We start from the raw sequence: 17781 nt of genomic DNA on the forward strand, positions 1-17781 counted from the left end.
CCCAAATTTCCATCCGTTTCAATTAATGGATGTTGGCTGGGTTCCCTTGTAGACATGTGCTCCTCCCACATGATTTCCTGTATTCGCTGTGTCCATCTGGTCCAATATGCCCAGACACAGAATCGGAAATTCTGCCCCATCTCAGGCATAATTACATTCTTATAGATTTTTGTCCAAATGGCAGAATATTGTAATTAAGGCACCGATTACCTGATTTTCTATTTTGTGTGCATATTTGACTTTGGGACAAGTTTAAGCTTTCCTGCATGTTGGTTCATATTTCTAATAGATGTATCTCTTCAAAATAAACAATTGTCTTTGAGCGATTCCTTTCCAATACTTCACAGGAAATTAGTTTTTATTGCATATTTGTGGAGTTTGAAAAGACCAACAAACTGGTCAAAATATTTGAAAATGTACAAGATGGGTGGAGGGGATCTGTTACAATATTATGACACATGCCCAATTGTCATCATCATCATCATCATAGGCAGTCCCTCGGAATCGAGGAAGACTTGCTTCCACTCCTGAAGTGAGTTCATTGGTGGCTGAACAATCCAAGACTTGAGCCACAGACTCTGTCACAGGTGGGACAGATAGTCGTTGAGGGAAGGGTGGATAGGACTGGTTTGCCACACGCTCTTTCCGCTGTCTGCACTTGATTTCTGCATGCTCTCGGCGTTGAGACTCGAGGTGCTCAGCGCCCTCTCGGATGCATTTCCTCCACTTAGGGCGGTCTTGGGCCAGGGACTCACAGGTGTCAGTGGCGAAGTTGCACTTTATCAGGGATGCTTTGAGGGTGTCCTTGTAGCGTTTCCGCTGCCCACCTTTGGCTCGTTTGCCATGAAGGAGCTCCGAGGAGAGCACTTGTTTTGGGAGTCTCGTGTCTTGCATGCGAACTATGTGGCCTGCCCAGCTGAGCTGATCGAGTGTGGTCAGTGCTTCAATGCTGGGGATGTTAGCCTGAATGAGGACGCTGATGTTGGTGCATCTGTCCTCCCAGGGGATTTGTAGGATCTTGCGGAGACATCATTGGTGATATTTCTCCAGCAACGTGAGATATCTGCTGTACAACATGGTTCATGTCTCTGAGCCATACAGGAGGGCAGGTATTACTACAGACCTGTAGACCATGAGCTTGGTGGTAGATTTGAGGGCCTGGTCTTCAAACACTCTTTTCCTCAGGCAGCGAAGGCTGCACTGCCGCACAGGAGGCAGTGTTGGATCTCGTCGTCGATGCCTGCTCTTGTTGATAAGAGGTTCCCGAGGTATGGGAAATGGTTCACGTTGTCCAGGGTCGCGCCGTGAATCTTGATGACTGGGGGGGAGTGCTGTGCGGTGAGTACAGGCTGGTGGAGGACCTTTGTCTTACGGATGTTTAGCGTGAGGCCCATGCTTTCGTATGCCTCAGTAAATACGTCGACTATGTCCTGGAGTTCAACCTCTGTATGTGCACAAATGCAGGCGTCGTCCGCGTACTGTAGCTTGACGACAGAGGTTGGGGTGGTCTTGGACCTGGCCAGGAGACGGTGCAGGTTGAACAGGTTCCCACTGGTTCTGTAGTTTAGTTCCACTCCAGCGGGGAGCTTGTTGACTGTGAGGTGGAGCATGGTGGCGAGAAAGATTGAGAAGAGGGTTGGGGCGATGATGCAGCCCTGTTTGACCCCGGTCTGGATGTGGATTGGGTCTGTGAAGGATCCGTTGGTAAGGATCACGGCCTGTATGTCGTCGTGGAGCAGGCAGAGGATTGTGATGAACTTTTGGGGGCATCCGAAATGGAGGAGGACGCTCCATAGACCCTCGCGGTTGACAGTGTCAAAGGCCTTTATAAGGTCGAAGAAGGCCATGTATAAGGCCCTGTAGCAGTCGCGCTGCAAAAGTCATGTCCATTGTGCCTCGTAGGGGACAAAATCTACACTGTGACTCCGGGAGGAGCTCCTTGGCCACAGGAAGAAGACAGTTGAGGAATGCCCAGATGTATCGTAGCATCAACTGATGAGAAGATAATTTAATTGAGAAATAATAAAGGTTTGTCATATGCACATGTAAAATACAGTGTATTTTACAATAACATGTTGCGCTTTACTAAAGCATGACACCGGGTGGCTGAGAGAGAACTGGAGGCACAACAGTTGGCATGGGAGCGGAAATCAGCCAGGATATCTGCTCCTGAATGTTGTCCAGGTACCCCACCTGCTAGAAAGTGTGAGTGTGAGCATCCTTGATGAGAACACAGAGGCTTCAGCTGTGATGCTCCTTATGCATGAATATCCTGCGACAGCGATGCCTATAGCTGCACATGTCTAGTACTAGATGGAGCTTTATAAGCCCCAGGAACTGCAGATCCCCATAGTTCTATCTACAGCATCACTAATGCACTCAGGGAAATGTGCGTTGTCCTGACTAACTGCACTCGTAAAATATTCACGTATCTGTCAAGTCAGTATTTTAATGAAAATATGGGTTATATTACCTGCTTCTACCACATGCTCAATGGAAGGGAATCGCTTTCGGACTCTCGTACTGATGGAGCGGAGGATGAGCACCGAGGAGAGATTGGCGTATCGGATCAGTGTGCGCCGCAGAATCCGGCCCCTTTCATCAACACCGTGAACGTTACTGGACACCACGCACATCAGCTGATCCGGAAGCGGGATATTCGTGTACTGGTTCCACCAACGGTTAATAATAAGCGTAACATAAAACCCTGCCGGGGTGGGGTGGGGGTTAAGGGTCACAGGTTATGGTTAGTGCACACTCAGCATTGGAATATGAGAGCATGGCACAATGACGCATTGGCCAGGTACAAATACACTTCAGTTGTTTATGGCAGGTACAGAATGATTTTTTGACTGAATGATTTTTTGCATTCATCATTGGATATCATACTAAGGTGTGTAGCTATTGTACAAACATCCACAAATTTATTACTTTACCATTTCCTTGTGTGCCATTCTATCTTTCACAGTTCAGAGGACAGGATAGCAGTTGCCAACAAAACTGCTCTGTAACCAGAACCCTAAGAGTAGGAACAGTAATCTGCTTACAGTTTACATGAAAATGGCCCCAGGGAGGAGGAGGGAGTGACTCTCTACAAATCCGATTTTCTCTGTAGAGTGAAGCTGCTGATCTCCACTTGGGATGGTACACAGCCTGAAATCAAGAACTTGTCATGAGGGTCTGCCCCCAGGGGTGGATTAACCATGGGGCGGAGGGGGCTGCAGCCCCAGACCCACCAAAGAACATAGGCCCACCAAATAAATGCAGGAAAAAAAATATAAGGCCTCCCAAATAGGCCGAGAGAAATTTGCATATATGGAATCTAGTATTGCAATGTTACCAGAACCAGAATATATACCTACTTGATACAGAATATATGCTTTTCATTGTTGAATATACTGACCTATATTTTCATACTCAGAATCGGAATCATATACGTAATATAATGAACAGGAACAAACATAGCTATAGGCCCATTTGGATCAGCTTGGCTCAGGCCCATCAGGCCCTTAATCCGGCCCTATCTGCCCCGACCCTGTCAGTCCATGGCACGGTTTACTGGAGCTCCAAGGAACAGGTCCACTTTTTTCTTTCAATTTTTTAAATAAATAGGTTGACTAGAAAAATCTAAAAATAAGCTACATTGGAATTGTTCTTCCAATGAGCCCAATAGTTATTAATTTCAGTCAACGACATTCTTGCAAATAACTTAATCGATTGGTTCTCACAATGTCTAGCCACAATCAATTCACTGGCAAGTAACGGCCATTCTCGATGATCCATGAAGTTGGCTAAAGTGGATTGGAAAAATAGATTAAAGAATGAGACGGTTGATGAGCAGTGGCAGGCATTTAAGGAGATATTTCATAACTCACAACAAAAATATATCCCAATGAGAAGGAAAGACTGTAAGAGAAGGGATAACCATCCGTGGCTAACTAAGGAAGTAAGGGAGGGTATCAAATTGAAAACAAGAGCATACAATGTGGCGAAGACTAGTGGGAGGACAGAGGATTGGGAAACTTTTAAAAGCCAGCAAAGAACGACTAAAAAAATGATAAAGAGAGGGAAGATAGATTATGAAAGTAAACTAGCATGAAATATAAAGACAGTCAGTAAGAGTTTCTACAGGTACATAAAAAGGAAAAGAGTGGCTAAAATAAATGTTGGTCCCCTGAAGGATGGGACTGGGGAATTAATAATGGAGAACAGAGAAATGGCAGAGATGTTGAAGAAATATTTTGTATCGGTCTTCACAGTAGAAGACACAAAAAACATCCCAATAGTGGATAATCAAGTGTCTATAAGGAGGGAGGAACCTAATACAATCACTATCACCAAAGAAGTAGTACTCGGTAAAATAATGGGATTAAAGGTGGACAAGTCCCCTGGACATGATGGCTTACATCCTAGGATCATAAAAGAAGTGGCTGCAGAGATAGTGGATGCATTGGTTGTAATCTACCAAAATTGCCTGGATTCTGCGGCGGTCCCAGCGGATTGGAAAACCGCAAATGTGACGCCCCTATTTAAAAAAGCCAGGTCCAGGTCGTTGCCTCTGGAGGTCCAGTTTCTGAAGGAGACCCAGTCTTCATCGGAGACCCATTCACCGCAGGAGGCCCAGTCACTCGGGAGCAGCAAAGCAGCATTACAGGCGGCTCAAGGCTAAGATCCAACAAAAAACCCGAACCTAAAGAACAGATGGTGGATGGAGAAAGCACAGGAGATACAGCAGCTGGCCGACAGCCATGATGTGCGAGGATTCCTCATCGCAGTCAAGGCCACCCCTACGGTCCAAACACCCAAGGCCCCACCCCAATGCTGGCCAAGAACGGGCAAACACTCATCAAGGACACCGAGGCAGTCAGGACCCGCTAGAAGGAGCACTTCAAAGATCTCCTCAATCGAGATTCTGCCTTTGACTCGAGTGTCCCCGACTCCATCCCGTAGCATGCTACCTGCCACCACCCCAGTAAGACCCCAACGCAGCATGAGGTAGAAAAAGCGATATGACAGCTTAAAAACAAGGCTACGGCTGCGGATGGAATCCCTGCTGAGGCACTAAAGTATGGTGGAGAGGCGCTGTTGGCGCGAATACATGACCTCATCTCTCTCATCTGGAGGGAGGAGAGCATGCTGGGAGATCTCAGAGAGGCAGTGATCCTGACCATCTTTAAAAAAGGGGACAAGTCCGACTGCGGCAACTACAGAGGAATCTCCCTACTATCAGCCACTGGGAAAGTCGTCGCTAGAGCCCTCCTCAACCATCTTCTTCCTGTGGCCAAGGAGCTCCTCCCGGAGTCACAGTACAGATTTTGTCCCCTACGAGGCACAACAGACATGATTTTTGCAACGCGACAGCTACAGGAAAAATTCAGGGAACAGCGGCAGCCCCTATACATGGCTTTCTTCGACTTTAGAAAGGCCTTTGACACTGTCAACCGCGAGGGTCTATGGAGCGTCCTCCTCCATTTCGGATGCCCCCAAAAGTTCGTCACCATCCTCGACGACATGCAGGCTGTGATCCTTACCAACGGATCCTTCACAGACCCAATCCACGTCCGGACCGGGGTCAAACAGGGCTGCGTCATTGCCCCCAACCCTCTTCTCAATCTTCCTCGCCGCCATGCTCCACTTCACAGTCAACAAGCTCCCCGCTGGAGTGGAGCTAAACTACAGAACCAGTGGGAACCTGTTCAACCTTCGCCATCTCCAGGCCAGGTCCAAGACCACCCAAACCTCTGTCGTCAAGCTACAGTACGCGGACGACGCCTGCGTCTGCGCACATACAGAGGCTGAACTCCAGGTCGTAGTCGACGTATTTACTGAGGTGTATGAAAGCATGGGTCTTACGCTAAACATCCGTAAGACAAAGGTCCTCCACCAGCCTGTCCTCGCCGCACAGCACTGCCCCCCAGTTATCAAGATCCACGGCGCGGCCCTGGACAACGTGGACCACTTCCCATATCTCGGGAGCCTCCTATCAACAAGAGCAGGCATCGACGATGAGATCCAACACCGCCTCCAGTGCGCCAGTGCAGTCTTCGGCCACCTGAGAAAAAGACCAGGTCCACAAAACTGCCACCAAGCTCATGGTCTACATGGCTGTAGTAATACCCGCCCTCCTGTATGGCTCACAGATATGGACCATGTACAGTAGACACCTCAAGTCGCTGGAGAAATATCACCAATGATGTCTCCACAAGATCCTACAAATCCCCTGGGAGGACAGATGCACCAACATTAGCATCCTCGACCAGGCCAACATCCCCAGCATTGAAGCACTGATCGCACTTGATCAGCTCCACTGGGCAGGCCACATAGTCCGCATGCCAGTCACAAGACTCCCAAAGCAAGCACTCTACTCGGAACTCCTTCACGGCAAACGAGCCAAAGGTGGGCAGCGGAAACTCTACAAGGACACCCTCAAAGCCTTCCTGAAAAAGTGCGACATCCCCACTGACACCTGGGAGTCCCTGGGTAAAGACCGCCCTAAGTGGGCGCTGAGCACCTCGAGTCTCATTGTCAAAAGTGTTATATATGTGGACTTGTATTTACTCTGGACAGCCACCAAAGGGCTCATCCCTGGAGTCCCAAGGACCCCATAATCCCTTGGGAGCACAGGTATTTAAGGAGGCTTCACAGGTTGGAGAGGCACTCTGGAGACCTGCAATAAAAGACTATGGTCACACTTTACTTTGAGCTCACAGTGTTCAGTCTGACTCTTTCTCCATACACAACAGAAAGCATGCAGAAATCAAGCGCAGGCAGGGGAAAGAGCGTGCGGCAAACCTGTCTCACCCATCCCTTCCCTCAACGACTATCTGTCCCACCTGTGACAGAGTCTATGGCTCTCGTATTGGACTGTTCAGCCACCTAAGAACTCATTTTAAGAGTGGAAGCAAGACTTCCTTGATTCCAAGGGACTGCCTATGATGATGATTTAAAAAGGAGGCAGACAAAAAGCAGGAAACTATAGACCAGTTAGCCTAACATCTGTCGTTGGGAAAATGCTGGAGTCCATTATTAAGGAAACAATAGCAGAACATTTGGAAAAGCATAATTCAATCAAGCAGAGTCAGCATGGTTTTATAAAAGGGAAATCATGTTTGACTAATTTGCTCAAGTTCTTTGAGGATGTAACGAGCAGGGTGGCTAGGGGGAACTAGTGGATGTGGTGTATTTGGATTTCGAGAAGGCATTCGATAAGGTGCCACTTAAAAGGTTACTGCACAAGATAAAAGTTCACGTGGTTGGGAGCATGGATAGAGGATTGGCTAACGAACAGAAAACAGAGAGTCGGGATAAATAGGTCATTTTCCGTTTGGCAAACAGTAACTGGTGGGGTGCCGCCGAGATCAGTGCTGAGACCTCAACTATTTGCAATCTGTATTAATGACTTGGATGAAAGGACCGAGTGTAATGTAGCCAAGTTTGCTGATGATACAAAGATGGGTGGGAAAGTAAATTGTGAGGAGGACACAAAAAATCTGTAAAGGGATATAGACAGGCTAAGTGAATGGGCAAAAATTTGGCAGATATGGAGTATAATATGGGAAAATGTGAGGTTATCCATTTTGGCAGAGTAAATAGAAAAGTATATGATAATTTAAATGGAGAAATATTCCAATGTGCTGCAATACAGAGGGACCTGGGGGGGGGGGTCCTTGTGCATGAAACACAAAACGTTAGTATGCAGGTACAGCAAGTAATCAGGAAGGCAAATGGAATGTTGGCCTTTATTGAAAGGGGGCTGAAGTATAAAAGCAGAGAAGTCTGCTACAACTGTACAGGGTATTGGTGAGGCCACACCTAGAGTACTGTGTACAGGTTTGGTCTCCGTATTTAATAAATGATATACTTGCATTGGAGGCTGTTCAGAGAAGCTTCACTAGGTTGATTCCGGAAATGAGGGGGCTGACTTATGAAGATAGGTTGAGTAGGTTAGGCCTATACACATTGGAGTTCAGAAGAATGAGAGGTGATTTTATCAAAACATACAAGATAATGAGGGGGCTCGACAAGGTGGATGTAGAGAGGATATTTCCACTCATAAAGGAAACTAAAACTAGGGGACATGGGGCTAGAACCTCCACTTTTTTTGCCTGCTTATCGCTCACTTAACGCCCATTTTATCGCTGAAATAACGTATAACGCCCATATATCGCCTATTTTGGCACAAAATGGAAACTGGCAGGCATTTTTCAAAAACTTATTGGCGAGCGTTACTTTCCCCATGTGCTTAACGGCGAAAATATATTACCGCCCGCCCACTTTTTTTGGCGGAATCAGCAGGATGGGCGACTTCAACGCCCATAATATCGACCACTGTTACTTTCCACATGGAATTAACGCCAAGATTCAGTATTAACACCCAGCGACTGTTTTTTGTCGTAAAGAGCAGATTGACCCAAACTATCGGCAATGGAGATCGCCCATCGTCAATTTCACCACCTCGCACACATTTCGCTCGCTCAAAAAACTGCCCACAAAAAGTGGAACTATGTTGCGTCCTTTAAAAGGCTGCTGTGCTTCAACCTCGGCGGAGTTCGAATGTACTCTGCAGGTCGTTGGAGTTGATGTGAACATCTCTAACAACATCTTGACCACACTGTGACCGATTGGAATTGAAGAGGTGCGTTCATCGGGACATTCCTTGTTTGTGTGCAATCGGTGCAAAACAGAGAGCTACTGCAATGGTGCCTGTCGTTTGTCACCCTCTCTTGGTGATCAAATACATGCAGCAGACTCGACATCGCCGAAGGAAAACTGCACTGCGTTGTGTACCCAATGAACGAAGTGACAGACAGATGAGGAGGATCCCCCCGCAAGTACAAGGAGAAGCATTCTTACCTCAATTTGCCTGACACCACCTGCCTTCGGAGACTGCGCTTCCACAAATAGGTTATAACTGAGTATGCCAGCTGATAAGAGCAGATCTGCAGCCTGCCAGCACCATCAGGTCTGCACTGTCCGTCAAGGTCAAAGCCACCGCAGCACTGTCGTTCTATGCCTCGGGTTCTTTTCAGGCCACAGCTGGTGACATTTGTGGACTTTCTCAGCGTGCCACGTGTTAAATATTGAATAACTCCACGAGGCTAAGTACGGTGAGTTAATTCAGGCATGACCTTACTCCAGTTTATTTATTCTCAAAGTGAGGATTCAAGATGGCTCCCAACATTATATACACGGCTTGCACGTGTCTGCCAGTGACCGTTAGGACTCTGACAGTCGCGCCCTCTGGCGGCAGGAAAACCCAGTTAACATACGTAACATCATTCCCCCCAAAGTCCTTGGTACAGGTTGTATTTACAAGTTGAGACGGTCCGGGGCCTTCTGCTCCCTGGTTGATCTTCTCAGTTCGAACCCAAGCTTGGGTGAGTTAGTAGGACCATTGCTGCATTGCGGAGCAGTTGGTCTGACAGGACTGTCGGGGATGGTAGGTTCGTCTTCGTGAATGACACAAAGGTCAACTGATGGTTGGATGTGTGTTGGTTGGTTGATGATGATGTCATCTTCAATTTGTTCTGGGTTGTCTGTGAATCGCAGTTTGGTTTAGTCGATGTGCCTCTTGCACGTTTGATCATTTAACAGTTTGACTACAAACACCCTGTTCCCCTCCTTGGCCAAAACCATGCCAGCAACCCATTTTGGACCGTGACCATAATTCAGGACAAACACAGGCTCATGAACAGCAATGTCACGTGATACGGCCGCACGATCGTGGTACCATTGCTGCCGTTGCCTTCTGGTTTCGACATGATCATTGAGATCTGGGTGTATAAGGGAGAGCCTGGTTTTGAAGCCTCTCTTCATTAACAGCTCGGTAGCAGGGATTCCAAGGAGTGAGTGGGGTCTCGTCCGGTAACTGAGCAGAATGTGGGACAAGCGGGTATGTAGGGAGCTGTGAGTCACGCATTTTAGGCTCTGCTTAATGGTTTGGACAGCCCGCTCTGCTTGACCGTTAGACGCGGGGCTGGGGTGGGGGGGGGTGGGGAGTGGTGGTGACGGCCGAAGCGCTGCTTGGACGGATGCGGGAGAGGATGGTCCCGAGGTGGGAGCGTGCTCCGAGCCATAAGCAAGATGTTGCTGCTAGCTCTCATGTGTGGTTGGCAATGGGGTGCGTCACCTTGGGGTGCAGTGCGGCGCTCCGGGACCACTGGGAGCCCTCTGCCACCAGTGTTCCTGGCTACCAGCTCCAGGGCCTCCTCCACCCCTTCCATTTTATATGTTATTTGTTGGACAAAAACTCAGTGCCAACTATGTTCTTGGTGCTTAGTGGGCTTTTTGCTGCTGGTGAATCTCCGTCTTTCCTCCCACTACAGCCAAACAAGCACACACTACAGCCACACACGCTTTCAGTCTCTCTGAGCTCCCTCTCTCTCTGCCTCCTTTTCTGCGCAAGTCATGGTGACCCTTGACCTCCAGACTCATGGGAATGGAGCGTTGCTAAGGACGGCCACACTTTACGGCAGAAGGTCAGAAAAATTTAACGCTACCGTCCATTTGATATCGCTCGCGGTAACAGCCATTTTAAAAAATGTAAACTCGGTGTTTTGAGAATGGCCGAGAAGCCGGTGATCTGAAAACACTTTTTTAACACTCACGCCAGAAATAACGCCTACTTTTAGGCGCTAAGCTGAAAAGTGGAGGTTCTAGCCCACGGTCTCAGAATAAGGGGCCGCCCATTTAAAACTGAAGAATTTCTTCTCTCAGAGGTTTGTAAATCTATGGAATTCTCTGCCCCTGAGAGTTGTGGAAGCTGGGTGATTGAATATATTTAAGGCGAAGATAGACAGATTTTTGAGCATTAAAGGAATAAAGGGCTAAGGGGAGCAGTCAGGGAAGTGGAGCTGAGTCCATGATCAGATCAGCCATGATCTTATTAAATGGCGGAGCAGGCTCGAGTGGCCAAATGGCCTACTCCTGCTCCTATTTCTTATGTTCTTATGTGCTTATGTTCGACATGTATTACCTTTATCTGATGTCACCTGAGCATATGTTGTTTACAGAGGTAGCCATTTTTAGCTGGAGGGATTCTTCAGAGACTGTCAATTTTTCTTAAAAGTTACAATGCAGATCACAGAACGTACTTTGGAAGGACTGACCTTGATAGTTGCTTTTTCCTTTAAATAAGATCAGTACTGTAGGTGAAGCAAAATAATGACTGGTCTGCTGTGCATTTCTAGAATTTTCTAGCAGCTTATACCTTATCCCCTGACACACTAGGAATTGATAGTCACATCCTCTCCCAATCATCAAAATCACTACATGTTTTTTTAAGTATACAACGTAAACACCAACAATTTGCTTTTATATTGTGCTCCTCACATGGATGAAGATCTCAGAATTGTTTACAAGAGGAAAAGGTGGATACTGGATAGGAAGTGAAGGAATTTATTGGGGGAGATGAATAGCACAATTAAAGAGTTAGGAGGTCTTTTAAGGTTCGGTGAGTGGAGCGAGGTAAGGCAAAGCGGTTTTGGAAGAGACATAAAGATCAGCGTCCAGTGCTGGAGCAGAAGGAGTGGGAAATAAGCAGTATTTGAGAGTCAGAGGAATGGAGGGTGCAGTCTGGGATGTAGGACTGGAGAAAATTTCACAAATAAGGTGGAGTGAGAATGTGAAGGGATTTGAAGATGAGAATTTTGTGGATGTTGTTGCTGAGAGGTAGGATAGAGATGATGAATAAGAAAGGGCCTTGCAGCATGAGAGTGGATCAGGCAAAGGAGAAGGAACCATTGAAGGGGGATTTGGTGACTGCATTGGAACAGATAGGAATGGAACCCTGAGAGGGTAGTGCAATGAAGCTGGATCAAGGAGGTGAGGCAGCAGAGGAGAATAGCCTAGTCAATAACGTTAAAGGAATCAGAGAGGTTGATTTTCTGACATAATTGCTTTCCCCTACTTGCTGTAGATGACCATGAATTGCCTTTCAAACAAAACACAGCTTAGTCTGAAGCCCCAAATTCTCCATGGCCATTGGATTTACCACCTTCTCAAGTGCTTGAGTCATGAGTACCTTTAAGCATTGCAACTTCTATGTGCCAATCTCCAGTTTGCAATTTTAAAAATGTATTAATTCACAGGATGTCAGTGTCGTTGGCAAGGCCAGCATTTATTGCCCATCCCTAATTGCCCTTGAGAAGGTGGTGGTGAGCCGCCTTCTTGAACCGCTGCAGTCCGTGTGGTGAAGGTTCCCCCACAGTGCTGACTCTGTCGGATGCGGTTTGGTACAACTGAGTGGCTTGCTAGGCCATTTCAACCACACTGCTGTGCATCTGGAATCACATGTAGGCAAGATCAGGTAAGGATGGCAGGTTTCCGTTCCTAAAGGACATTAGTGAACCAGTTGGGTTTTTTACAACAATCTGGTAGTTTCATTACAGACGCTAGCTTTTGAATAAGAACATAAGAATATAAGAAATAGGAACAGGAGTAGACCATACAGCCCCTCGAGCCTGCTCTGCCATTCAATAAGATCATGGCAGATCTGATCATGGACTCAGCTCCACTTCCCTGCCTGCTCCCCATAACCCCTTATCCCCTTATCATTTAAGAAACTGTCTATTTCTGTCTTAAATTTATTCAATGTTCCAGCTTCCACAGCTCTCTGAGGCAGCGAATTCCACAGATTTACAAACCTCTGAGAGAAGAAATTTCTCCTCATCTCTGTTTTAAATGGGCGGACCCTTATTCTAAGATCGTGCCCTCTAGTTCTAGTCTCCCTCATCCAGATTTATTTAATTAACTGAATTTAAATTCCCCAGCTGCCATGGTGGATATTTGAATTCACGTCTCTGGAATATTAGTCCAGGCCTCTGGATTACTAGTCCAGTAACAAAACCACCATGCTACCGTACTTTTGGCATTTGAGGTACCTTGCTGTTTGTCAGGACTCCAAAAAGATTGTGAGTTTACCTTGTGGGGTGGAGTGGTATAAAATTGTAATGATGCAGAAAAGTTTGAGATATTTGGCATTTAATTCCATGCAATGCAGCAGCAAGAAACCGAACTCAGTAGATAAATACAGGAGAGTCATACTCATAACAAAAACTAAATGCATTTATTGACTTGCAACAGGAGGTAGATTAGAGTAGGGGAAATCAGATTCTTCCTTTCTAACCCCTGAAAGAGGTAAAGGATTAATTACAATGTAGTTTTCCATTTGGGTGCCCATATCAGAAATAATAAAATAAAACCTCCCAAGCTGAGGGCAAGAAAAGGCCTTGGGACATTTTATTACATTAAAGGCACTAGATAATTCCCTGGATTCTGGGGAGGTCCCAGCAGATTGGAAAACTGCAAATGTAAAGCCCCTATTAAAAAAAAAAGGCAGACAAAAAGCAGGAAAATATAGACCAGTTAGCCTAACATCTATGGTTGGGAAAATGTTGGAGTCCATTATTAAAGAAGCAGTAGCAGGACATTTGGAAAAGCAAAATTCGGTCAGGCAGAGTCAGCATGGATTTATGAAGGGGAAGTCATGTTTGACAAATTTGCTGGAGTTCTTCGAGGATGTAACAAACAGGGTGGATAAAGGAGAACCAGTGGACGTGGTGTATTTGGACTTCTAGAAGGCATTTGACAAGGTGCCACATAAAAGGTTACTGCACAAAAAATAAATGTTCACTGGGTTGGGGGTAATATATTAGCATGGATAGAGGATTGACTAACTAACAGAAAACAGAGAGTCAGGATAAATGGTTCATTTTCTGCTTGGCAACCATTAACTAGTGGGGTGCCACAGGGATCAGTGCTGGGACCCCAACTATTTACAATCTATTTGGAAGAAGGGACTGAGTGTAACGTAGCCAAGTTTGCTGACGATACAAAGGTGGGAGGAAAAGCAATGTGTGAGGAGGACACAAAAAATCTGCAAAAGGACATAGCCAGGCTAAGTGAGTGAGCAAAAATTTGGCAGACGAAGTATAATGTTGGAAAGAGTGAGGTCTTGCACTTTGGCAGAAAAAAATCAAAGAGCAAGTTATTATTTAAATGGAGAAAGATTGCAGTGCTCAGTACAGCAGGACCTGGGGGTACTTGTGCATGAAACACAAAAGGATAGTGTGCAGGTACAGCAAGTGATCAGGCAGGCCAATGGAATCTTGGTCTTTATTACAAAGAGGATGGAGTATAAAAGCAGTGAAGTCTTGCTACAACTACATAAGATATTGGTGAGGCCACACCTGGAATACTGCGTGCAGTTTTGGTTTCCATATTTACAAAAGGATATACTTGCTTTGGAGTCAGTTCAGAGAAGGTTCACTAGGTTGATTCCGGGGATGAGGGGGTTGACTTATGAGGAAAGGTGAGTGCGTTGGGCCTCTGCTCATTGGAGTTCAGAGAATGAGAGGTGATCTTATCGAAATGTATAAGATTATGAGGGGGTTTGACAAGGTGGATGCAGAGAGGATGTTTCCACTGATGGGGGAGACTAGAACTAGAGGACATGATCTTAGAATAAGGGGCCGCCCATTTAAAACAGAGATGAGGAGAAATTTCTTCTCTCAGAGGGTTGTGAATCTGTGGAATTCGCTGCCTCAGAGAGCTGTGGAAGCTGGGACATTGAATAAATTTAAGACAGAAATAGACAGTTTCTTAAATGATAAGGAGATAAGGGGTTATGTGGAGCGGGCGGGGAAGTGGAGCTGAGTCCATGATCAGATCAACCATGGTCTTATTGATCGGCGGAGCAGGCTCGAGGGGCTGTTCTTATTTCTTATGTTCTTTTGTTTTTATAAATGCAAGTTGTTGTTTTTGATATATTACACTGGGACTCAACCACTCTTTAATAGTTTGATAGTAGTATTCAGAAGAAGACAACTTTAGATACAGACCTAAAACAAATGACATTGGGATAAGACTGGTCTGTTTGTCACAATACGTAGCCACCTTCTCGAAGAGAAGCTTCTGTTCATGTGACAGGAAACACCTACAAGAAATAGAAATAGAAACACATTCTCAAACAAAGGCAATTATCCACATAAAATAATAGAGTTGGCTGCCGCAAATACAAACCTAATTGTGTCAGAGTTTGAATTGTTTGTTTCAAACACTTAAGGATCAGACAATGTCTTTTGATTATAAGTTCATTAACGGCAGCCTACCTCTCATTTGAAGGAAATAATTGGCCCTATTTTATAAATTTTGTGTGCGATATTTTCATTGCAAATCTTCTTATCTCCTGGGATAATTCAATTATATTTAGTACATCTATTTATCATTATCCGTGGATCTCAGGACATCCCAAAGTGATTTACAGCCACTAAAGTGTGTTGGAAGTGCAGTCAATGTTGTAATGTAGAAAATGCGGCAGTCAATTTGCGCACAGCAAGGTCCGACAAACAGCAATGTGATAACAACCAGATCATTTGTTTTAGTGTAGTTGATTGGGGGATATATATTGGGCAGAACACCGGTGATAACTCACCTGCTCTTCTTCAAATAGTGCCATGGGATCTTTCACGTCGACCTGAGAGGACAGACGAGGCCTCGGTTTAACGTCTCATCTGAAAGATGGCACCTCCTACAGTACAGCACTCCGTCAGTATTGTACCAAAGTGCCATCCTAGTTTTGTGCTCAACTCTTTGGAGTGGGGCTTGAACGCACAACCTTCTCACTCAGAGACATGCGTGCTACCGCAGAGCCTAGTCTGACATGATACAATGTGTAAAATGTGCACGTCATTCAGACCAGGAAGGTCCCAAGTTCAGTCCCTGGTTTTTGCTCAGTCAGCAGATTTTAACCAAGGCAGTAGTATGGGTGCTACAATTGGCCTTAATGCCCCTGGATATAATCATAGAATCATAGAATAGTAACAGCACAGAAGGAGGCCATTCAGAGTATCGAGCCTGTGCCGGATTGGGGAAGAGAAAATCGACATTTATTAATCAATAAAAGTCACTAAAAGGAATGTATTACTATAATTTACAATTCAGTACATTGCCAGAGAGAGGGAAATTATTTACTTTTAACAAATTACTTTAATACTTTGGGGTCGATTTTCATCAAGGCCTCTGCCCGCCCAAGTGCCACTCAAAGTGCCGCCGATGGCCGCTGAGGTACCGTACATACTTTGGGCGTGATATTCATGGCCGCGGTCCCTCAAAGGTCAGCAGGTGGCAAATGGATGACGTACGCCTCCAATCTGGGTGGCAGCGGGCAGGAAGTCTCATTCTCGGCGGCAGAGGCCCAAGTGCCGCCAAGGATGGAGTCGGGCCCACGGAGGGTCGAAGAACAAAAATCACCAATAAAATATAAAAAAACTTTCAGAAGACCTCCAGGGGAGCCCCATACAGGTAAGTCACTGTTGAAAATGAAAAAAACAATGTTCACTTACCTTTTTTTTTCAGGTTCTTCCTACTTACCGCCAGGAACAGACCAGCCTGCAGCCAACGGTCCACCCCCGTTCTGCCGCTGAGTCCCGCCGACTCCCGCCCGCAGGAATCTGGGAGCGCAGCGGGCAGGAGCTCAATTGCACCACGCGCCTGTCCGCTGACGTCAGTGGCCGGTTCCCGGCGGCTATCCCCTCCCACTCGCTTCAGGCTACCTCGAAAGTGGCACTGGGCGAATCAAGAAGAGGAATGTCGGTGGCAGTGGGTGGCAATTGCCGGCAGCTGGCGGTGAGTGATTAATTTCATCATCTTTAGGTCTGCATCTAAAACTGTCTTCATAGAATCATAGAAATTTACAGCACTAAAGGAGGCCATTTTGGCCCATCGTGTCCACGCCGGCCGACCAAGAGCTATCCAGCCTAATCCCACTTTCCAGCTCTTGGTCCATAGCCCTGTAGGTTACGGCACTTCAAGTGTACATCCAAGTATTTTTTAAATAAGGTGAGGGTTTCTGCCTCAATCACCCTTTCAGGCAGTGAGTTCCAGACCCCCACCACCCTCTGGATGAAGAAATTTCCCCTCATATCTCCTCTAAACCTCCCCTCAATTACTTTAAATCTATGTCCTCTGGTTGCTGACCCCCTCTGCCAAGGGAAACAGGTCCTTCCTATCCACTCTATCCAGGCCCCTCATAATGTTATACACCTCAATCAGGTCTCCCCTCAGTCTCCTCTGTTCCAAAGAAAACAGATCCAACATCTCCAACCTTTCCTCATAGCCAAAATTCTCCAGTCCAGGCAGCATTCTTGTAAATCTCCTCTGCACCCTTTCCAGTGCAATCACATCTTTCCTGTAATGTGGTGACCAGACCTGCACGCAGTACTCCAGCTGCGGCCTAACCAATGTTTTATACAGTTCAAGCACAACTTCCTTGCTCTTGTATTCCATGCCTCGACTAATAAAGGCAAGCATTCCATATGCCTTCTTAACCACCTTATCTACCTGGCCTGCTACCTTCAGTGATCTGTGGACAAGCACTCCAAGGTCCTTTTGTTCCTCTACACTTTTCAGTATCATACCATTTAATGTGTATTCCCTTGCCTTGTTAGACCTCCCCAAATGCATTACCTCACACTTATCCAGATTGAATTCCATTTGCCACTGTTCTTCCCACCTGACCAGTTGATTGATATCTTCCTGCAGTCCTCAGCTTTCTTCTTCATTATTTAGTGTCAGCTGCAAACTTCTTAATCAGTCTTCTTCTGAATACTATTATAAAACTATGAAGGAGTTGTTGTGCCCCAGTGTAATATATCAATAACAATAAAAATGACTTGCATATAACTAGTACCTTTAATGTTGTAAAATGTTCCGAGGCGTTTGCTTGCCCTCAGCTTGGGAGATTAACTTTTATCATTTCTGATATGGGTACCCAAATGGAAA

At 46.1% G+C, this 17781-nt stretch overlaps 1 protein-coding gene across 1 annotated transcript in view; it reads right to left on the reverse strand.

Moving 5' to 3' along the window:
• The window catches only part of LOC139269121 (bestrophin-4-like), a 52251-nt gene that overhangs the window by 22736 nt on the left and 11734 nt on the right, over nucleotides 1–17781 (reverse strand). Inside the window, exons 2-3 of the mRNA XM_070888223.1 lie at nucleotides 14841–14935; nucleotides 2474–2707 (exon numbers count right to left, since the gene is read on the reverse strand). Of these exons, the coding sequence (XP_070744324.1) occupies nucleotides 2474–2707; nucleotides 14841–14935 (329 nt within the window). The remainder of the gene's footprint in view (nucleotides 1–2473; nucleotides 2708–14840; nucleotides 14936–17781) is intronic.

The sequence above is a fragment of the Pristiophorus japonicus genome, chromosome 8 (genome assembly GCF_044704955.1).
Source record: "Pristiophorus japonicus isolate sPriJap1 chromosome 8, sPriJap1.hap1, whole genome shotgun sequence".
NCBI classification, from domain to species: domain Eukaryota; kingdom Metazoa; phylum Chordata; class Chondrichthyes; family Pristiophoridae; genus Pristiophorus; species Pristiophorus japonicus.